At 40.3% G+C, this 20,958-nt stretch overlaps 1 protein-coding gene and 1 long non-coding RNA gene across 13 annotated transcripts in view; both read left to right on the top strand.

The window, feature by feature from the left end:
- Nucleotides 1–20,031, top strand: part of LOC105387791 (galectin-5) — a 34,828-nt gene extending 14,797 nt beyond the window's left edge. For 6 of the 12 annotated variants that reach the window (XM_048629827.1, XM_038110644.2, XM_048629829.1 and 3 more), the window contains 2 exons: nucleotides 19,133–19,174; nucleotides 19,298–20,031. In XM_048629827.1, coding sequence (XP_048485784.1) covers nucleotides 19,133–19,174; nucleotides 19,298–20,014 — 759 coding nt within the window. In that variant the 3' untranslated portion in view covers nucleotides 20,015–20,031. Of the gene's footprint in view, nucleotides 1–9,899; nucleotides 10,292–11,399; nucleotides 11,421–11,729; nucleotides 11,975–12,303; nucleotides 12,766–14,141; nucleotides 14,172–14,251; nucleotides 14,282–14,401; nucleotides 14,535–14,751; nucleotides 14,902–15,012; nucleotides 15,150–15,402; nucleotides 15,433–15,610; nucleotides 15,939–16,974; nucleotides 17,005–17,094; nucleotides 17,228–17,504; nucleotides 17,694–19,132; nucleotides 19,175–19,297 lie in introns of those variants that run through there. The other 6 variants (XM_048629831.1, XM_048629832.1, XM_048629830.1 and 3 more) reach the window with 6 other exon arrangements.
- LOC119691939 lies at nucleotides 574–6,562 on the top strand. The gene is made up of 3 exons (XR_005254063.2): nucleotides 574–695; nucleotides 4,235–4,333; nucleotides 6,400–6,562. It is a non-coding gene; the product is annotated as an uncharacterized LOC119691939 (long non-coding RNA).
- Nucleotides 20,032–20,958: the final 927 nt, after the last annotated feature.

The raw sequence follows: 20,958 nt of genomic DNA, 5'->3' as shown, positions 1-20,958 counted from the left end.
TCCCACAGACGTCTATTATACTATTGTAGATAGTAGATACCACAAATGCATCCATTTCTATGATAATTGGGAGGGGCGTGCCGAAATTTATTAATTATTATTTTTGATAATGACAGCTGGACGGAACTAAAAGTTGATCATTTGCTCAACCTTTTGACACGCGCAGTATGTACACTTGGGGAATCTAGTAAAATAGACGTCTGTGTTTATTCCGATCTGTTACCCTAGAAAATTCACCCTATGTCCGATTATTTACCAGACCATAGACCATAGGTAAAAATAAAACGACTTTATTAGATTAGGGTAAAAACTCGGACTTAGTTTCCCAGAATTACGGGGAATTCTCTAGGGTAACAGAGGGGAATACCCGGCCTCTTCATCAGACAGTTATATGTGCTAAGGAATTGATATTATTGATGTACACAGTCATCTCCAAACGAGCACCACAGCACTGTTTCCTCACCTAACTTTCATCGAGGATGTTTTTTTGTATTTACATGAACATAAAAATGTGATCTGTCATAAATTCTAATTAATACCTTTACTGAGCGTCTAGAATCTTCACCAAGATATTATCTACAGTAGCTTCAGCGAAGCACAGAGGAACGCCTGCCAGGCTGCCAACCAGGCTGAACACCGTCACCACTGCTCGCCGGCACAGCTGCCGCAGTGTAGAAGAATGCTCTGAAACACAGGTATCAATTAAATAACAAAAATATATTGTCCATAAGTAGGTATAGTCAGCTACATAAGTCTCTAATATGAAACCGCCTATCCATGAAATATTGACGGTTCGTGTGTTTTACAAGGTATAGAAGTGCATAACGACTTATGCAGCTGACCGTACATAGGTATGAAATTGGTTAGGCAATTTTTTATATAGAGCTCCGAATCGTTTTCTGAAATTACTCTTCGCCGATAGCACGGTTCGCCGAAAGCACCCATCGTCCAAAGTACTTTCGACGAACCGTTCTATCGGAGAAGCATTATTTCGTTGAACCAACCGTCATTGTCTAACGGTGCTTTCGACGAACCGTGCTATAGGCGAAGAGTTATTCGAAAAACGATTCGGAGCTCTTAGAACCCCCGCAGACTGCAGACTTTTAGCATCAATTCACACGTACCACAACCACACCACGTCGCAGCGACATAATCTGGTCAAGCTGTGGTTACGTGTGAATAGTGTGACAGCGGCTTTTTGCAGTTGCGTTGTGGCAGCGACAAAATGTCGATGTGGTTGTGTTGTCGCTGTCGTTGCGATGTGGTAACCACGTGGTCGTATGCATTTAATAGGGAGAGGAGGTGGCCGCGGTGCCGCCGCCGCGTGGCGGCGTTGCCGACGCGATGTGGTCGTATTACACAGGTGGTCGATGACAACGGCAAAATGTGGCACGTGTGAATTGGATTATTCATTTTCAATACAAAATATACGCCCGACCACACGGCGTGGTTGTGGCTGTGGTGTGGTTGTGGTACGTCTGAATTGACCCTTAGTCGGCCGATAGTTTGGTCGGGCTCTTTATCAGTATGGAGATGTATGGTAGTGCGCACATTCAACGATTATGTATCGGCCGATACTCCATACTGATTAAGAGCCCGACCAAACTATCGGCCGACTAAAAGTCTGCAGTCTGCGGGGGGTCTTAAAGAAACTTTACCTATACCTTGATTTGTAATTCGGCGGAATTCTGACAGTTATTGACTTTTGACATGTCAGAGATCACAAACCTGCCCCCGTATTTTGTAACTTTTTGAGAGTTAGCAACCGGTGATAATTGGTATCAACTTAGAGACTTATTAACCGAAAACACCAAAAATCTTAGTGAAAGAAATATGCAAGAAGCCTGCCAATATATCCTTACATTCAACATAAACGTTTGTGAAATCAGATAAGTCAGTAAAAAGTTATTAATTAATAATGCTCTAAGTTGTCAGCCATTTTATACCAACCAACCCCACTCGGAGTTACAATACGGGGGCTGGGCCCGCCTAATACAACGAGGAACGAGGTAGTGTTGTGGTTATCGCTTCATATTTGTTCCGAAGTTTCGGAGCGATGCGCGGACTACGGATCTATCTCGTTGTATTGAGCGTGCATACGTGACTATTCTTGTTCATTCGTTCGTCGATTTAGAGAGTGAATCCCCTGAACATCAGATCTGAATCTATATTTTATTTATTAGTGAATGTATCCATTCTATTAAGTGCAGCGCTCCAAATAAAAAGGTATTTACCTACGGTGAGTAATAATTACGTCCCTTTTCATCATTTAAAGTTTAATTATTAATAAATAAAGATTAAATATAATTGATTATTAAAATCTCTAATGTATAAGTATTTGTTTATTGTGCAGTTCCAATAATCTTACATAGGTACGTACCGAATATATAATCTTTTTTTGAAATCGATTAAAAAGGTTTACTAATTACTATCCCTGAATTTAGTAGGAAGTGATGCCAGCTAAAGAATAAAATAAAGTACTTAATTAAAATATTAATTCGATGCATTATCTGTCATTTTATTTTTTTATTGCCCTGAAATGGATCCAAATTTGTCTTTTTTTCGGTTAAGAGCTTTAAGTAGCATCACTTATTAAATGTCAGAATTCCGCCGAATTAAAAATCAAGGTACTTATAGGGTGGATTCTGGGAAACGTGATGTCCAAGTGTTTACCCTACCTTAGTTCAATTTTTACCTTCCGGGTGGTTAGGTCTGAATGTCAAAATGTACTGATCTTCATAACATACTTACTTCAAAAAGAGCTTTTCTCGAAAGGTACGTTATGTAGATCAGTACATTTTGATATTCAGACCTAACCACCCGGAAGGGATTTTTATACATAGGGTAGGGTAAATTATCGGACATACGTTTAGCAGAATCCACTCTAAGGTCTAATTTTTTATTGGAAATGTTTTAATAGAAAAAGATAAATATTAATATTTACTTACTCAAGTGAACTAATAAAAAATAACAAATATTTCAATATCACGACCAATGTATCGAATTAATTTTAATCATCATTACCATCATCATCAGCTAATAATCATCCACTGCTGGACATGACCTCTCCCATGGACCGCCACAACACCCGGTCCTCGGCCTTCATCTACCCACCACCGGTAACCCGCCTAAGGTCCTCAGTCCAGCGGGCAGGAGGGCGTCCCACGCTGTGTTTCCTGTTCGTAGTCTCCACTCGAGAACTCTTCTACCACTAATTAATTTTAATTACTTTATTTTATTATTTGGCTGGCATCACTTCCTACTAAATTCAGGGATAATAAACCTTTTTAATCTATTTCAAAAAAGGATTCTATATTCGGTACAACATATGTATGAAAGATTATTGAAACTGCACCATATTCACATATGAAAATCTATTAGGGCTAATAAACAAATAAGTACCTATAGGTACAAAATTGTATATACCTAAGGTATGTCCGAGTATGTACGAATATATGTTTGTTGGTACGAGTATGTATGTTTGTCCACGCATGTATCCGAAACGATTGATCCGATTGCCAGTATTCTTTTTTTATTGGCTTACATTGAGCAGTGTAGGTTTCATAAAAATCGGTTAGTTAGTTTTCAAGATATTGACGTGGAAGTGTTATGATGTTCTCGAATGCGCTCATAATTGTGTTCGTTTATAGACTCAGAGATGCAGACTCGTGTTGAAAAAGTGCCCAGCCAAAAAAGTTTTGTGATCTCTGACATGTCAAAAATGTATAACTGTCAGAATTCTTCCGAATAAAAAAATAGAATATAGGGTGTATTTTGTAGGCATAGGCCGAGTTTTTTGATCCGTAGTCAACTTTAACCATTAGTCAAGTCACTTGTCAAACATGACAGCTGCATACGAATTTTGTTGGATTTAACTAATGGTAGCCATTTTTGACCAATGGTTGAGTTAACTAGGGATCAAAAAACTGGCCCTTAATGAAATGAAATAAAATGAAATCGTTTATTTTTCGACGTAGCTTAATCAAATTCACGTCCACAGACCTATATGACTAGATGCCACAAATGCACTAATTTCTGTGAGGACCGGGAACCGGGGTGCTGAAATTTGTTTAGGAATTTTTGACACTGATAATGAACCAAAAGTTGATCATATGATCAACCTTTTGACACGTGCGCAGTACGTACACCCAGGGAATCTGGTCACGCCAAAATTACCCCGTTATATGACCCAGCAGTGGATGACTGTTGGGTAATGATGATGTTTGTGTTTCAGGGAGAAAAGGTGAAGAGTTCCAGTTGAGGGTTTGAAGATGATGTGTCTACTGCTGGCTGCCACTGGTGGTGAAGAGACGCCCAAAGGATTAATTAATAGGTATGAATCATGCAAAAGGATTTTAATGATATAATAAAACCTACATATACGGTCAGCTGCATAAGTAGCTATACAGTGCGACAAACTTATCTGTTCCGGTGAGAGCGAACTAAATTGATCCATATCTCATTACTTACTAATGAATTGTATATTGTAAAAGATTAGAGGGGTTTATTAACACCGCAAGAGTGAATTAACAATACGAGTAAAGTTAAAATCTTAAATTAAGAAATATTACACATTTATGTGAGCTGTCACCGGAAAAGATAAGTTTGTCGCACGGTACACCTTTGTTCCTTGTCAAACTAACTACATAATAAACTGGCAAAATTAAAATTTGATTAGGCAGTTTCTGAGTTTGACAAGGTACAAAAGTGTGCAGCTTCTTATGCAGCTGGCTGTACCTACCTACTTAAGATAAATCAGAAAATATAGGTGATATATCATCAGCTGACTCAGCAGGCACAACCCAGTAAGCTGAGAATTGCATTTGCGTTAGTAATCGCCAAAAATAGTAAAACACAGAATTTATTTAATTTGTGTGGGTGCACACTGATAGTGTAGAGTGGCAATCGGCTTGAGGTGCCGACTCACAAATACAATTCTCAGCTTAAGTTGAGAGGACTGTACTTACTTGGTATACAGGGTGTTGCAAAAAGGGTATAGGTACTAAGCCGAAACCTACATGTGCAGCATGATATCAATATATTATATTGAAAAACAAAAAAATCCCTAGAAACTTTGTTGGTCACGTGACTTTTTACAATGGAGAATGACATTTTATTTTCGCGAATTTTGAAATGCTGATTTAATTTTCGGGCTTAGATATAACATGCTGCACATGTACGGTGGCCTGCGCCTAAAAGTATACAGGTGGAGTTTTTAAAATAGCGATCTCAAGCTCACATGCTGCTCTAGCACATCCACATAAACACCACTGCTACACACATCACACACAACACGTCCCCGGATTTATAACAGATGTAGCTGGTCCCTTCATCATCAGGGATCGCTATTTTAAAAACTCCGCCTGTATACTTTCACCACCATACCATACCATACTTTGGCCACCGTACTAAGTGTACTAGGTATACTAAGCCGGCTTAGTATACCTAGTACACTTAGTACACCTATGCGCAGTCAGCGACTGACGCTCATCTGCTGGGTAAGTGCCAATTTCTCCATAGTTGGTTATCTAACCGATAGGGATTGATTTATCAATTATACGTCGTCAATTCATGACAGATGTGTCAAAAGTCAACCAATACTCCCTGGTTATGCTCTAACCGACTATGAAGAAATTGGCACTAATCCCATCACTGATAAGAGATTCTCTTCTAAATGAATTCGATACTATTTTTGAATCTATACAAACATATTTTTTCACATACGTTTAAAACTCAAACGTATTTTACATACGTTTAGCGTTTGGTAAATACTATTTTATATTGAAAGTGACCCTAAGGGTGTCTTGCACAACAAGATTAAACAAAATGAAATCTATGACCTCTTGCTCTAACATTATACTGTCAGAGCAAGAGACAAACAATTTAATTTTGATTAACTTTGTTGTGCAAGACGCCCTAAGGGTCACTTTCTATATAAAATAGTATTTAAATCAAATTTAAAATACATTTTGTACTGACAGACGTATGACAGGCTACTAAATACGTTTAGCGTTTTGTGAAATTCCACCTAACATGGAAAAAACAAATGTCACTTTTGGAACTAACAAATTTGCCTCGGCGAAATATTCGCGGTGCGGACACGGCGGCCTGACCATCCGAGATCAAGGATCCCTCGTTTCTGTTCCCAGGACTAAACGATTCCGCAATCGCTGAATACCGTACCACCGATACATTTTGCACTCGACCTACGTCTTAGAACGCATATCATCACGACTCATCACGTCCCCACTGCTGGGGCACGGGTCTCCTTTCAAAGAAGAAAGGGTTTAGGCCTAGTCCACCACGCAACCACACAACCAAGCTTGTGCTGAGAGAGTTGTTAAATGTTTATTTAACTACAAGCGTTACTCTCATGTATAATTATTTTTTTGTCCTCAGGTGGCCTGAGTAAGAGTACCTACCGAAGGGTTCCCGAATGCAGCCCAACGAAGCCTGATGATGATGAGTCCTTAACGAAGTTGCTTTTCTCAACAACTATGATATTTCCGTTAACATACTAATGTTATGAAATTTTATGTAAAATAAATATTTTCTTCGAAGATTTCAAGTTTTTTATTTAACTTAAGTTTGTTTTTATTTTATCTCAGATTCTAAATTGACAGATTCTGAACGGTTCATCAATATCCGCCTATTGTACCGCCAATAGAAAGATACGTCACTTAAACTCGGGAAAAAAACCAACTTTAGTGGTTCCCTGGCACTTCTTTATAAGAGCTAAATGCAAATAAAGAAAGAATAATGAAAATAGCGACCGTCAAATTAAGTAGTAGGAAGGAATACCTATTGATGTCCTACGAACACGGCCAGTACCTAATACTCCCGCCATCTTGAAATGATTTCTTTATTTGCGTCACTTATCAGTTAGTAGATTGGTAGGTAGGTACTTATAATAATACGTTTTCAGATATTGTTAGGCAATCTGGATAAGTCAGATTATTAGATAAATCACTAGGGGCAAACTAAAATGTACAAAAATTCAATTGGCAATCTTTTATGTACTTACATAGGTACTAAAAAATATATAAGGGTAGTAGGTGCTATTTGTCTTCGGCAGAACAATAAATATAGGTAGGTCTAGGTATGCCTACTGAAAACTTTCATTATGGTACCAACTCTGCATTCCCGTAAAAGGAGACAATTCAGGCACCTATTTTTAAGAATGTACTTGACAGTGTAGGTAAATATTTACTTACTCTTTACTACTTACCACAGTAAAGTTATTGGAGTTGATTCCATAATCAAAGTTGTTAAATTATATTTGGCATACAATTCAGCAAAGCTAGAGCTAACTTACCTAACTAGTTACAGGTAGTGAATAGCTGGCTGACTTGCATAGTAAACTCATGGTCGGTGTAGACGTCTGTTATAAATAAACTCAATGACACTACCTATAGTTTTCCTTTCTAGAAAATTTAACGTATATCATTGAAATGAAGAATGAAGTTGCGGCTGTTTGAGGAACTAATCGGTTTTGCGAAGATACGACCCGCAAGGAAGTGCGGATATCAACTGAAGTTAAATTATGGTAAGTAACCCTCTGTACGTTTTACCTAGTATTACCTAGTAGTAGGTAACTATACCTAAAATGATATCATCCAAATAGACTTTGAAGGAGCGCCTCTACCCTGGGAATCTACCATCGACTTATCTATGGTCGTCGGTCTAGTTGGCTGGGCAGTCATTAGCGCTATGTTTGCCTGTTTGAGGTCTCCACTAGAGAATTATGCAGAAAAGATGTGTCTATCTTATTGAGATTTCCCATTAGGTACCACCTTTGAATGGTACCTATAGAAAGCGTAATAGTAGGCACTGACATGCTATAAAGAAGTAGAAAGCACAAGGTGGACTTCCATCGTATCCCCTCAGTTGGGACTCACTTGTAGATAAGGGTAGCTGATCTCTACAAGACCGAGAGTCAGGGAGCGCTTTAGCCACCGTGGTGAAAGGATTGGCAATCAGATTAGCGGTTAGCTGCCTTTACACGGGTTCGTTATCGACGTAGATAAATGTCAGTATATGTCGCCATTCGCCATAAATACGGCGCAGTGTTTGTTGGAACGCGCATTAATCGTGTTTATCGACGTCGACAACGAACCCGTCGAGCCCTGCCAGAGACTGCGGCAGACGTGTTGCTAATAAAAACAGTAGGTAACAGTTGATACGTGTCTGGAGCAGGCTCCTTTAGGGCAACCCACGTCCATTTTCGTTTCGAAGGCTGGCTGAGAGGCCACCCTTGTCCCCCAGAGTGGGGAGACTGTCAGAAGGCTAGGCGCATTCTGGAACGCAAGTCGCATATGCAGACCCCCATACATATGCCCCATACATAGTGAGACACTCCTTAATGATATGCAAGCACATATTTAATTTTAACGAAGTTAATGTCGTCAGCCGCCAACTGGCACCTTTAGGGTCTCCGCCCGTAAGCGCAATGTAAAGAAATCGCCTTTATTCTTCTGTCAACTAGGCGTTCGCGTTCTACTGGTTGACAGAAGAAAAAGAGGCGATCGCTGTCGGACCAATTTTTTATCGTGTGTCGTACGTGGCAGAACATTTTATATGAAGCTGTTTACACTTGTCCGACACCGATTTACATATAACGGGGCGTATATGTACGGTGACGTTCACACCCACAGTGCGGCAACAGCGGCAGCGATGGCGCCGGCTGCGACGACGAGCCCAACCCGTGCGTGAACTGCTGCTACACGACGTACGACAGCGCGCTGTTGTGCTGCAACTCCTGCCTCGTCAGCTGCCTCGCGTGCGTGCTGTGCACCTGCTGCTGCACCGCTATAGAGTACGACAGCTGCTCGGAATGAACCCCGGCTGGTGAGTAGGAGTATTACTAGCGTACCTAAGGACAGGCCCAACTGCTCTAGAAAAAGACATCCTCGCGTTGGCCCTAAAATCTCATAAATCTGTAATAATTTGTATGAATTAGGGCCAGCGCGCTGGTCTCATTTTATTTTGACAAAACGATCTGACGGGCGTATCCTTTCTTTTGAAATCATTGGTAGAGCTAAAGCTTCTTCTTAGCCGCCGGATTAAACAATAGAGTACGACAGTTGCTCGGAATGAATCCAGGCTGGTGAGTTGTTAAGCCACAATTTCAACTTAGCTACCGAGTGAAACAGAGGATTCTACAAGACAGGTTGTTGAAAAAGGGTATCCATCCATCAACCACAGCCACTCTTGTCTTGTGGACAGTACACGCGACAGGCTACACGGCTATACGTAGGTATGCGGCACATCTAGATACAAAATGTGTGCGGTCGCTGCCTGCAGCAGCTGTGGTTGGTTGTCTATTTGCACCGAACTTTATTGTATTTTGCATCCAATGTCACGCCAAAAATTACGTTGCTGCCATCTTCCATCAAAGCCCATCAATCCAACAACACATTCTATTCTATTCTATTCAACATAGATCCTATAGAATCCAACAACACAACGACACCCCCTATTCTCTGTCCACAGTGACCCCCGATGTGTTGCTTCATCGTGGACACGTGCCGCTGCCTCGGCCTGCACTGCCTCGCGCTGCACGCGCACTGCTGCCAGTGTCTCTACATGTACACGGTGTTCCCCGCCTGCCTGCCCTGCTACTTCTTCACCGGCTGCTACTGCCTCGGCTTGTTCTACCCGTTCGGGTGTCCAGTCACCGGATGGATGACGAGACGCTGCTGTTTCTAGAAGTGCTGTTTTGATGTGTTCGTGGAAATAAAAAGTGTGATGCGTTTTTGAAGATTCTTCTTGTGTATTTTTTTGTATTTGTTAAGAGCTGACTGCTGCCCTGCCGTAAAAAGTTACGTAGCATTCTTTCACAGTTTTTAATTTTTCCTAATCTTACCAAAATAAATCACTAGGTTCCGTTTGATTTTCAGACTGGCTATCCGGATCAAAGCAACCCGCCGACCGGTCATAGCTATCCTCCGTCCGGTCCGCCGTCTTACCCAGAGCACGGTAGAACCCCTCCAGGACAGTATTATGGGCCTCCTCCAACCCAGTACGACCATCCTCCAGCCCAGTATGGGGGTCCTCAACCGTATTACGGGCCTCCTCCAAGCCAGTACGCGTCGCGAACCGGTGGAGGAGGTTCGTCCAACAAGTGCCTGGCGTGCTGCGCCGCGTCGGCCGCGAGCTGCCTCGCCTGTCTCATGTGCGGGTACTGTAAAGGGGTGGGAGATGGAGAATGTTGGTAGGAGGTGAACGTAAGCAACAGTGTTTAGGTAGGTACGATCTTAATGTGTGTTGGATAAAGTTTTGTTTTGGAATACAACATTTGTGTTTTCTTTTATATATTTTTTATACTGCCCAAGTGATTTCAGTTAGATAGAAAATTTATGTTATTTGTGGGTGTACTTTAGCGTGCCCATAGATGTTAGGAACTGCGGTTACGTAATCACTATTGTTTATGTGGTTGGTATATTTATGTTTCCTTGCGTTCTGCTGCGTCTTTGCACACAAAAAACACATTCACTGCATTCACTGGCACCATTTCCTTGCAGTACCCCTACCCGTACTACCAGGACTACAGCGTGACGGCGGAGCCCCCGGCGCGCATGCACTTCTGCCACTCGCTGCTGGTGATGATGAACCGCTGCATGGCGTGGTGGCTCGCCTTCTGCACCTGCTCGCTCGTGTGCCGCACCGGGCGGACCTGCGACTTTTGAGCTCCTTACGTGTTATGAATTCCTGGTATAGTTACTAGAGTTGGTAGTGGTAATAGTAAGGGGGTAGTTGTCATTGTTGTCAGTAAATAATCGGTAAATAAATATAATTACTTAAATGACATAGCTGACTTTCTTTTGAGCCTTTACCAGATATAATTATTATAATAATATTTATCAATATCGAAATAAATCTGAACAAGTCTTCATAAGGTCATATTGACCATCAAAAGTCAACGGACATAGCATCTTGCATTTAACATTCTACTTTTCATTACTCCTCTTAACCCTCAGATGTTTACTCCCGTCTAACTGCGACCCGTGTGCCCTGCTGCTCGCGTGCTGTGGCTGCTACTTCAAGGTCGTCTGCAACATCCTGCCCTGCTGCTGCCTCCTCTGTGGAACGTGTACGTACTGGTGCGGCACCAACGCCGTCGCGGCCGCTTCCTTCCCAGTACTGTTGTTCATCAAGCTCTGCTCCTGCTCTTGCAGAGGCCAGCAGTACCCGCGTGTGGAGGAGCTTGTTAATTTTTATCCGCAAGTCTGTACGCCTCCGTTGTTGTGCTAGTAAATAAAGTTATTGTTTTGAGTTTTTGGTGTTTTCTTTGAAATGCTAAGATTTTGCAGGAGTTTTTTTGTACCTCTCGTAGTTACATGTAATGTAAGAGATTCATACATAAATACTGTAAAATTATCATTTATTTTCATTTGCAGCCCTATTATGGATCGCAACAGGTAGGTGAAACTTAATTTAATGTCTATATAAGCTTTTACATAAGTATCAATTCATTAAGCAAAATAGATAGGTATTATTGCCTAAGTAGTATTAATTAATACCTATATTATAGAATAGCTTGTAAGTGTGTGTTTCATCAGATAAATTGACGCAGTTCAAACCTCTGTAGCTGACTAACTTTAGGATTAATTTCTAAGTCATAAGTAAACTTAAAATTTAGCCCTATTGTCTCCACCACTCATTAAAATAGCTTAGCATATTATTGTCAAATCTCAACTGAACCTACAACTAAATTCCCCCTATTCCAGGGTCCACCTCTCCCATACGGCCATTACTACCCTCCTCCAGGCCAGTACTACCCTCCTCCAGGCCAGTACCACCCGCCTCCAGGCCAGTACCGCGGTGACGGCGGCGCCGGGCTCGGGTGCTGCGCCTGCTGCATGGCCGCCTGCAACGCCTGTCTCGTGAGCTGCCTCGCGTGCTGTCTCTGCAGCCTGTGCCTCGGCGGGGACGGGGATGGCATGATGGCGGAGTAGCTGTGGAGGACCTTTTAGAGAGCAAGGATAGTAGATGGAGATTAACTTTAGTGGGCTACCTCCAAATGGTGGTTCACTTCCAAGTGGTGTGGTGGTGTGGTGGCAGTGATTTTGAAGTTAAATAATGACAAGGATGGCAATTGTAAAATTATCTACCCAATGTATAATTATTATGCCTTGTGTATGAATGCCACCCACCGTGGTATTGTTGTATATTTAAACATTAAACGATTTAAATATTCTGCCTGTGTATATATTATTTTCGTACCTAAGTAGTTAGTACTATTTATTATCAATTTAGTTTTATTTAGATTATTACTTGCTTAGGTTTTTATTTACTTTTCAGAAAAGTCTTTCCACTGGAGATTTGAAGATCACCGACGAAGAAATTACGCGGGAAACCAATCAAAACTCAACCTTACCACATTTTCACGACATAACCTCATGTCCTCGCCTAACAGAATGTCCACCAGCGGCCGAAAAGACCCAAATCCAGAACCAATCTACAGAAATACCAAGAGAAGTGATACAGTCATACGGTGTCGGTATCATGCCGCAGTCATTCAGATGCCCGCGGCAGCACCCTCCGAACTTCCTACACACAAGACTACCGTATCCTCCTCCGTTCTTCGGCGGTCAGTGTGGGGGGCAGTGGTCGAATGTGTGCGACATGCCTCCTCGGTGTAGATCCGCTTGCTCCCAGAGAAACCCGGAGACGTGCTGGGAGAGATGCGCCATCTGCTGCATCGCCTGCTTCCTGTGCAGTTGTTGTTGTCAGCGATACGATTATTGACTGTGTTTGGCTGTATGTTCAGAGTCATAGATTTACATGATCAGATGATAGTTGATTTACGGAAGGTGTATTTTCAAATCGAATCACAAAGGAATTATATGACATTGAGAGATCTTATGCTTCATATCATGCGCGTTTAATTGAAAAGGTTTCGAATTGGAAGAACTGATACGGTATGCAAATATAATACGTTTACGTCATCTATAAGCGGGTCAAATATGCCGTTGGAAATATGTATTTATTTAGATCATATTATATTGTTGTTATCGAGCTGTACCTTCGAAACATTGATGTAATTATTTTACTTAAACTAATATTATTAAATATAAGTAATTTACAAGAGTCCAGTTTGTTTGTTTTTAAAATATTGACAACAAGTGAAAAAGTGTGAAAGTATGTAGGTATCTTAGTAGAATTTTATGTACAGTTCCCCAAAATTGATAATGCACATAGAAATCTTCGTCATTGTTCGGCAACGGTCGTATTCCCGAGCGTTAGAAAACTATTATGTATTTAGAGTGGTTAAGTGCATTTTCTTCATGAAATTTTAGTAGAATTATGTAATTGGTGCTAAAAGAGATAATTGATTTATCAATAACGAAATTTGATTCGATAATTCATAATATTCCATAATATTAAAATTTACTTCGAAAATGTTACAGTAGGTACTTTTCAAGTGTCTTACTGAAGCTGATGTAAAGATGGATGAAAGAAAGTTTGAATAACACAAGGTTTATATTATAAGGAGAAATGGATTTCAAACACAGGTTTATATAAAAAAATTGAAATCTCAGTTCAAAAGTATTTACAGCACTGATTATTTCACATTAATAAAAATGTTTACATTAAAATCTCAGTTCAAAAGTATTTACAGCGCTGATTATTCACAATAATATTACAATTACAAACTTGGTCTTTTGGGTGTGGCTTTATTGGCAAAGTGAAGTCTATCAATGTGACGCATATTTTATTCTTAAATGTGCCTCATAATATGGCATCGTCAAAAATAATGAAAGTTGAAATTAAATTCACATTTGAAAAAAATAACAAGAACGATGTGTAATTGCAGCTCTTTATAATTCCACAAAAGTAATATTGATCTTGACCTTGAGACCCTTGACTGATCGGTGACAGTGACAGCCACCGACCGCCCAAATTGTTTTCGATTATGTGTCACATGATATTGACTACTATTTCTTTCGAACAAGGATCAAAATGCAAGTGCTTTGTTTAAGGCACTGATTCGGGTGTTTCCGGGAATACGACAGTTTGCGAAGATTTGCATGCGCATTATTAATATGGGAGAACTGTATGGTGTTTTTCAACTGGAAAAGCTCAATATAAAAATATTGTTTTCCTTTGTCGAATGATTCAATGTGTTTTTTTTTCAGGAGTCAGAAGTAGTATCACCTGATGACAAGGTATTTTCATATTATTATACTTACTTTCATAAATACGTATTTAATAGTTAACGTAATTCCATTCTTTTCTATTTTTTCAGACTAAAGAAGAGTCACCTTCCGTTGACAAGGTAATTACAAATCCAACACCACCAGATAAGTCGCAAACTCTTCAAATTAAACATCCTACTCTCTTCCTTTTGTTGTGTGGTTTCGAAATGAATCTCTTTACCGTATGTTTGACCTTTCAGCCTCAGCATCCAGTGACTCACAGCCAGGCGTGCGTGCCGGTCTACTCCGGCTGGTGCACCTCCACCAACGTGAGCGGCCCGCGCATGAGCATGATCCCGCCGCCGCCCTGCAAGTTTCCCGACTTTACTAAAGGTAAATCTAACTAAGATTGAAATGAGATTTACTAGATTTTGAGACCAGATAGGGAAACAATATCTGCCTGCTCGGCAGCATATGTCTGATGAATATCTATCTCAGCTGTGATTCCAGCAGGAGATTTGGTTAGTAAGAGTAATGTTGGCTCCACATCTACAACTACTACTTAAATGGTACTAAACTATGAAAATAAACTTGTAAATGCATCGTCCAGGTCCGCTGATGGCGTCCTACAACCTGCAGCCGCACTCCACCACTCTCTGCTGCGACGCGTGCTGCGCGCTGGCCGTGTACTACATCAACTGCGTCGCCACCATGGCCTGTCCCTGCGTGTACTGCTGCGGGAAGGATAGCTGCTTCTAGCGTGAGCAGGTTCACTAATATTACTAGTATGAAATCGGTTGTAGCATTACCAACTCCTTTTCTCTTTCCTTCATTTATGTTGGATTGTCAATTTTCTTTATTTTTCTTTCAGGTTTAAGTAATATTGAGTTGATGGCGATTGGATAAAAGGAAATGCCGAAGTAATTGAAAAGTGGTTCTAAAGTTAAGTAGCCCTCATTAAAACTAATGTTTGAAATATTTCAAAGTGAATAAAACAGTTTAAATTAATTTCTGTAGTTTTTATCATTGAACTACCTAGTTATTTACTATTTTTTATTTATGTTTTGAAAATATCTCAATAAATGACTAGTTATAAAAATAGTTCTCTTTTATTTCACTAAATTAGATTTTGTTTATTCGGAGACACGGATATATTATGTAATTTGGGTTCCCATAAATCTATTGGACTTAAATAGTGTTTCTTAATTGAATAAATTCTTGGTAACACTATTTTGTAAAAAATATTATTTTTTATTTTCAGAACGAAAAAGAAGAATCAATAAATGAAAATGTAAGTCTTCAAATTTTTTAATATTATTAAAATTTGATCATCACACGCAAATAGAAGGAACTTGAATCTAAATAGATAGAACATTACCTATTAAATCGATATAAGTAGAAAGAGCTCCATTAATAATTCAGCACACTCATTAAGAAGAAAATTGTTACAATCCCAACAAACATTTCAGGAACCCCCACCCTCACCACCCGAGCCAGAACCAACAACACAACAACCAAAATCAGACCCAGAAAAACAGCAACAATTCGCCCTCCTAACCAGTCCCAGCCAAGGTCTTCAGCAACCTTTGAAAACTGTCGCCGTGAACTCTTGCATGGCCCCTCGTATGGACTTTGGCTGCGCGCCGTCCTACTGCCAGCAGCCCAACCCCATGTCTGGAATGGTGGAGATGTGCTGTGGACCCTGCATCTTCTGCTGCAACTGCTTGATGAGTCTCTGCTCCTCTTGCATGGCATCTTGCATGTCTTGCTTCACCTACCAGCGGTGCTATTGATGGGGTGAGTGGTTTTGTTTGTTCGGATGATGTATAAAGTATAATTGTTATTTTTGCATATTCATATCAAAGAGATTACTATAGTGATACGGTAAGATTTCACTTCATCGAATTGAGTTTGATAAATTACATTGTTACAGCCCTGACAAAACCTAAAAAATAAGAAATATCAGGAACTTAAAAAAAATGCAAAATAAAGTGAAGTTTTAATAAACGAAGGTTCCATAAGGAATAATGAATATTTTATGTGTGTGTTATTCAGTGAAAATGTCTGTTCTAGTTTTTTTAGTAAACATTTAAAATCATATTAATTGAAGTTTTCATTTATTTATAAATTACTAGGTAGGTAATTCACGTTTACATTTCGTTATACAATGGCTGGAAAAGATAAGCAACCTTAACTCCAAATACTTACTGTGGTATTTAAGGTATGGTGAATACGAAGGTAGCATTATCAAAAGTATGATCAGTAACTAACTACTAAGTTAATACATTAAAACATATGATTTCAGGACGACGAAAAACAAGCAACTGAGCAAACCAAAACCATTACCCAAACAGCAAACAAAGAGCTCGTCACAACAGTATTCACATGCCCGAATCAACCCAACACAGTCCCTGGACCCAACTACACCCAAGTCCTGCACTTCAGCTGCGGGCCTCTGGACCCCTCCTGCCCGGCGAGTCCCTACATGACTATCTTTGAGGTCTGCTGCTCTCCCTGTATCTTCTGCTGTAATTTCGGCATCAGCATGGTGTCATCTTGCTTCGCCTGTTTCTCCTCTGGGTGCACTTATCAGCCGTGCTACTGATTGGTTTGTGTGTTGTTGGTTATTATGTTTGTTTTTTTTTAATTAAAGTTTATTAAAATAAAAACACATTGTGAGTTATGTATTGTTTATAAATTTTGAAAATGTTCAATTGTCTATGTTTTAAGTAAAATATTACGTTCAACTATGTTTTTTTTTCTTTTTTACCTTCACTTTTTTTGAATGTTTCAGCGCGCATGAACTTTATAACGATTTTCTCTTACTTTTCAGAGTCTTCCTGAACCACTTCCTGAACATAAAGTGAGTACTTTAAGGCATCTTTTTTTTCTTTCTCAATTTATCAGCAGCTAAGTATTTTACTAAGTAAATCAAAAAAACTACTTATTTCAGGTTTCAATCGACCCACCAACCCCGGAACCACCCAGCCACCCAACCCCAGACCCACCACCAGCAAACAACGACTTCGTAACCATGATCTGTTACCGGCCGACTCTGTCCATGGTGCCCCCAACTTACACTAAAGGTTTGTTTACTTTGTTTTGTATTGTATTATTTTCTGTCTTTTTGCTGTCAGTGTGACAAATATGTTCACATTATCTCTTACATCCAAAGGCAAAATCAAAAAATCTAAATCAATTCTTTATTTGTGAGGCTGTCTGGAAGAGATTGCTTTAAGAAGTAAGGCCGCCTTTTTGTACTGTTTTTTTTTAGGTTTTGAAGTTGTTTTTTCTATTATTCCTTTTGGTGCAAATGAAGAGTAATGTTTGTATTGTAAATGTTTTCTTTCTTTCTCTCTAAAGGCACGTTTCTCTCCTACCACGCGCTGGCGCCGCACCCGCTGCGCGCACTGTGCGGCGCCTGTCTCATCGTCTTCGGGTATCTGATCCACTTCATCATGAACTGTTTGTGCTCCTGCTGTATCTGCTTCGACTACAACAGGGTCACTAGGCTTAGCGAGTATTAGAGATAGTGAGAAAGGAAATTTTACGTGTGAGTCGTAGCCAGAATCATCCCTGTTGAGGTTTTGTTTAAAATGTATATTTTTGCATATTTTTATTAAATACATTTTGGTACAAGTACAATGCTTTTTATTGTTAATTTGGACGAATAATTTAATGTACGCTAATGGTGTCTAATAAATCTTTGACAGTGTTTTTTGGTTTTATTATTTTAGTTTTTATTTATTTTTAATGATAATATTATAATCTTATAATCTATAAATATTATAATCTATGTAAATTTCCTCTTTTGCTTGATTTTCAGCAAGACGATGCAAAAAAATCTTCTAAAATCGGAGAAGTTAGTTTTTGTAACCTCAATGTTATTTTTATATTCTAGCTCTAATAATTTCCTACTGTTCTTAAAAATGACTGTTATATTTTTTTGTTTGCAGATGGAAGAGGAAATGTTTGAAGAGATCAAGGTAGGCACACCTACTTACTGCTTCAATTTTTTAAGTAGGTAGGCACTTTGCAATTAATCATGTTATAACTAAGCAGATTTGTACCGATTAAGTTACTATAATAGTTTTATATATTTTTCAGCTTGACGCAGATCTGTCCATGCACAAAATTTCACCGGTAAGGAATTTTACATAATATTTTTTGGTTGTACGTAAATAAAAGTTACATCAAGCACTTATCACATTTTTCATTTCCTTTATAGCCGCTGGATTCCGCTCTACCGCTGCCGCTGGTGCATAAGGTAATGATTATAAAAAATATGTTAAAACAAAAGTTTAATTCATTAAAAACAGCATGAGCTAACCTACAAATAATTTTCCCCCAAATCTAGTTGCAGCCACATTCCTCTCTACCCTCACAGCCAGTCACAGTCCAACGATACCAGGACTACAGCGCCGTACGAAGCTACATCAGCAGCCCCGTGCCCCCGATCCCGCGCATCCACCCCATCCCTCGCCTCGTCAGCTACCGGATCCCCAAACCCTGGTCTATAGCCAGGAGCAGCATCAGCAAAGTCTCGTGCTTCAGCTCGTGCCTCCAGTGTCTGCCGAGCCTGGTGCCCGAATGTGGCTCGTTGAGGGAATACTTCGGTGGTGGTGGGGGTCGAGGGTTCTGCTGCGTGCCCGCGTGTGCGCAGTTCGCTCGCTCCTGGACCCGGAGTGCTGATCGCTGCTGCGCGCAGATGTGCCGGAAGAAGTGTCCGTATTTCTAGATTATGTAATTTAGCAGCGGATTTGTAAACTCGTAGAAAATGTGTTGCGTGTATGTGTCGTTTGTTATGGTGTAAAATTGTGTAATATACCTTGGCTGTTTTGAAAACTTGTTGTTTTATTGGTATCTGCACTTTTTCTCAACTGCACTAGGTTGGTGTTGTACTTAAAAATAATATTTTGTAAGGTTTTAAACGACTTTTTAGGATAACCAAGCCCATAGTCCAAGAAGATAAACTAAAGTTTACTTTGCAGCAAGAAGAACCAAGTTCTGATGATGAGCTGGCACGTCCACAGGTAGATTTATGTTTGATTCCAGTACTTAATGTGTTGTTCGCGTTGACTTTGTATCAATCATTTGTGATAAATAATGTAAGAGCGTAGATCCAAAAAAACTCATAATTGTTTATAACTTCACAGACACCATCCAGACCTAAACATCCAACTTCCAAACCATCAAAAGAAGACTCTCCATTCACCAACACAACCACCTGTTTGCCACTGCACAGAGTATTCCGGCATAAGAAGTCAACAGCAGATCCGGATAGAGATATCATCGAAGTCCCGTGCAGTGTGTTCGGATACCCTCTACCCACGGAGGCCATCCAGCCGGAGTGTCCAGACCCTGAGTGCCCTGAGCGGAAGTTACAACGAGAAGAAATACCCCCAGACAGTAGAGAACCTATTATATACCCACCAGACAATAGAGCACCTCCAAATATAGTCCCACAAAATTACCCACCACAACAAAATTTTCCGCATCAGAATTTCGTTCCACCTTCGAATTTCTCTCCCCAACCAAATTCCACTCCCTATCCTTACAAACCTTTCTCCAAATTTGCTCCACATCCTTACGCTCGTCCCTCAAGCTGTTTACCCCACTGCTGCGACAACCGATGTGGGTTCCAGAATCGCGGGACCCAGTTCACGATGATCAGGAACAACGCGTGTAGCTTCCTGCCTGTCTTCATGCCGTTCTCTGCGATCCCGGCCCATAGGCCTGTCCAGGTGGACCCCGTCACCAACTGCTACTACTTGTGCTGCTACGACTGTTTCTCGCTCGTCAGTTTCTACTATAACTTCTGTCTCTCCGCTCTTGGCTCTTGCTTCGTGTGCTGTAGTTGGAGGATCATTTGATATGTTTTTGTATTGTACTGGAGTAAAGTATTTTAGAGTTTAATGTTTTTCCTTTATTTTTCTATTGTTGTGATAAATAAAATTTGGACTGTTACACCGTGTATAACTTGTTAACATTGTTTTACTGTAAGTACGTACTAGGTACTTTAGGGAAGGTAAAGGTTAGCAGGATATTCATAGCAATAACTTTGTTTTCAGACAAAAGTATTGGAAGCGGTAAAAGACGATGAGGTAATGTCGATTTCATCAGATAAATACTGTGTGTGTGTGTGTGTATATACAATATTTGTTATTAAAAAAACATTCCTTTATATTTTTCAGCTCATTTCAGACACTCCGAATGAAACGGTAAGTAGTAAATAAAAATTGTTATACCTACCTAGATATAATTTGCTCAGTTATTGAAATCATTATTTTTAACTCATAAAAACTTTGTTTTACACAGGTTTACAAGAAAACAGTCGAGGTGAGCCATTTTACATATTTTGAATACCATCAATAACAATAAAACTTAAGTACCTGATTAAACTGATTATATCACAGACGTCCACTGCTGATATAGCCCCAAAGAATCTCCCTCCATCGAATTTATACCTAGTCTTTTAACAAGTCATTGTCATCAGCACCCCTGCCCCCTTCCAGACGGTAGCCCCGCACCTGACCCACCCCCCGCTCGCCCCGCGTCCCCCGCGTCCCCCGCTCCCCCCGCGCCTGCCCCGCGTGCAGCCCGACCCGCACGTGCGGCGCCCCGCGTTCCTGGACCGCAAGGCCCGGGACCACTCGGCAGCAGGTGATGCTGAAACCAAACAACAAATACATTATATGTATGCGTCCGGTTGACCCTGGATGACCAGTCAGCGACTGATGATATTTTGACTGGTCAGCCCTTCTACCCCGGTCACAAATCCTCATCCAGCCCCAGTTTATGCAACTGGCATGCCAAT

Source organism: Plutella xylostella, chromosome 24, assembly GCF_932276165.1.
Source record: "Plutella xylostella chromosome 24, ilPluXylo3.1, whole genome shotgun sequence".
NCBI classification, from domain to species: Eukaryota; Metazoa; Arthropoda; class Insecta; order Lepidoptera; family Plutellidae; genus Plutella; species Plutella xylostella.
Note: the sequence above shows the minus strand (reverse complement) of the source record. Positions and strands in the feature narration are given on the sequence as shown.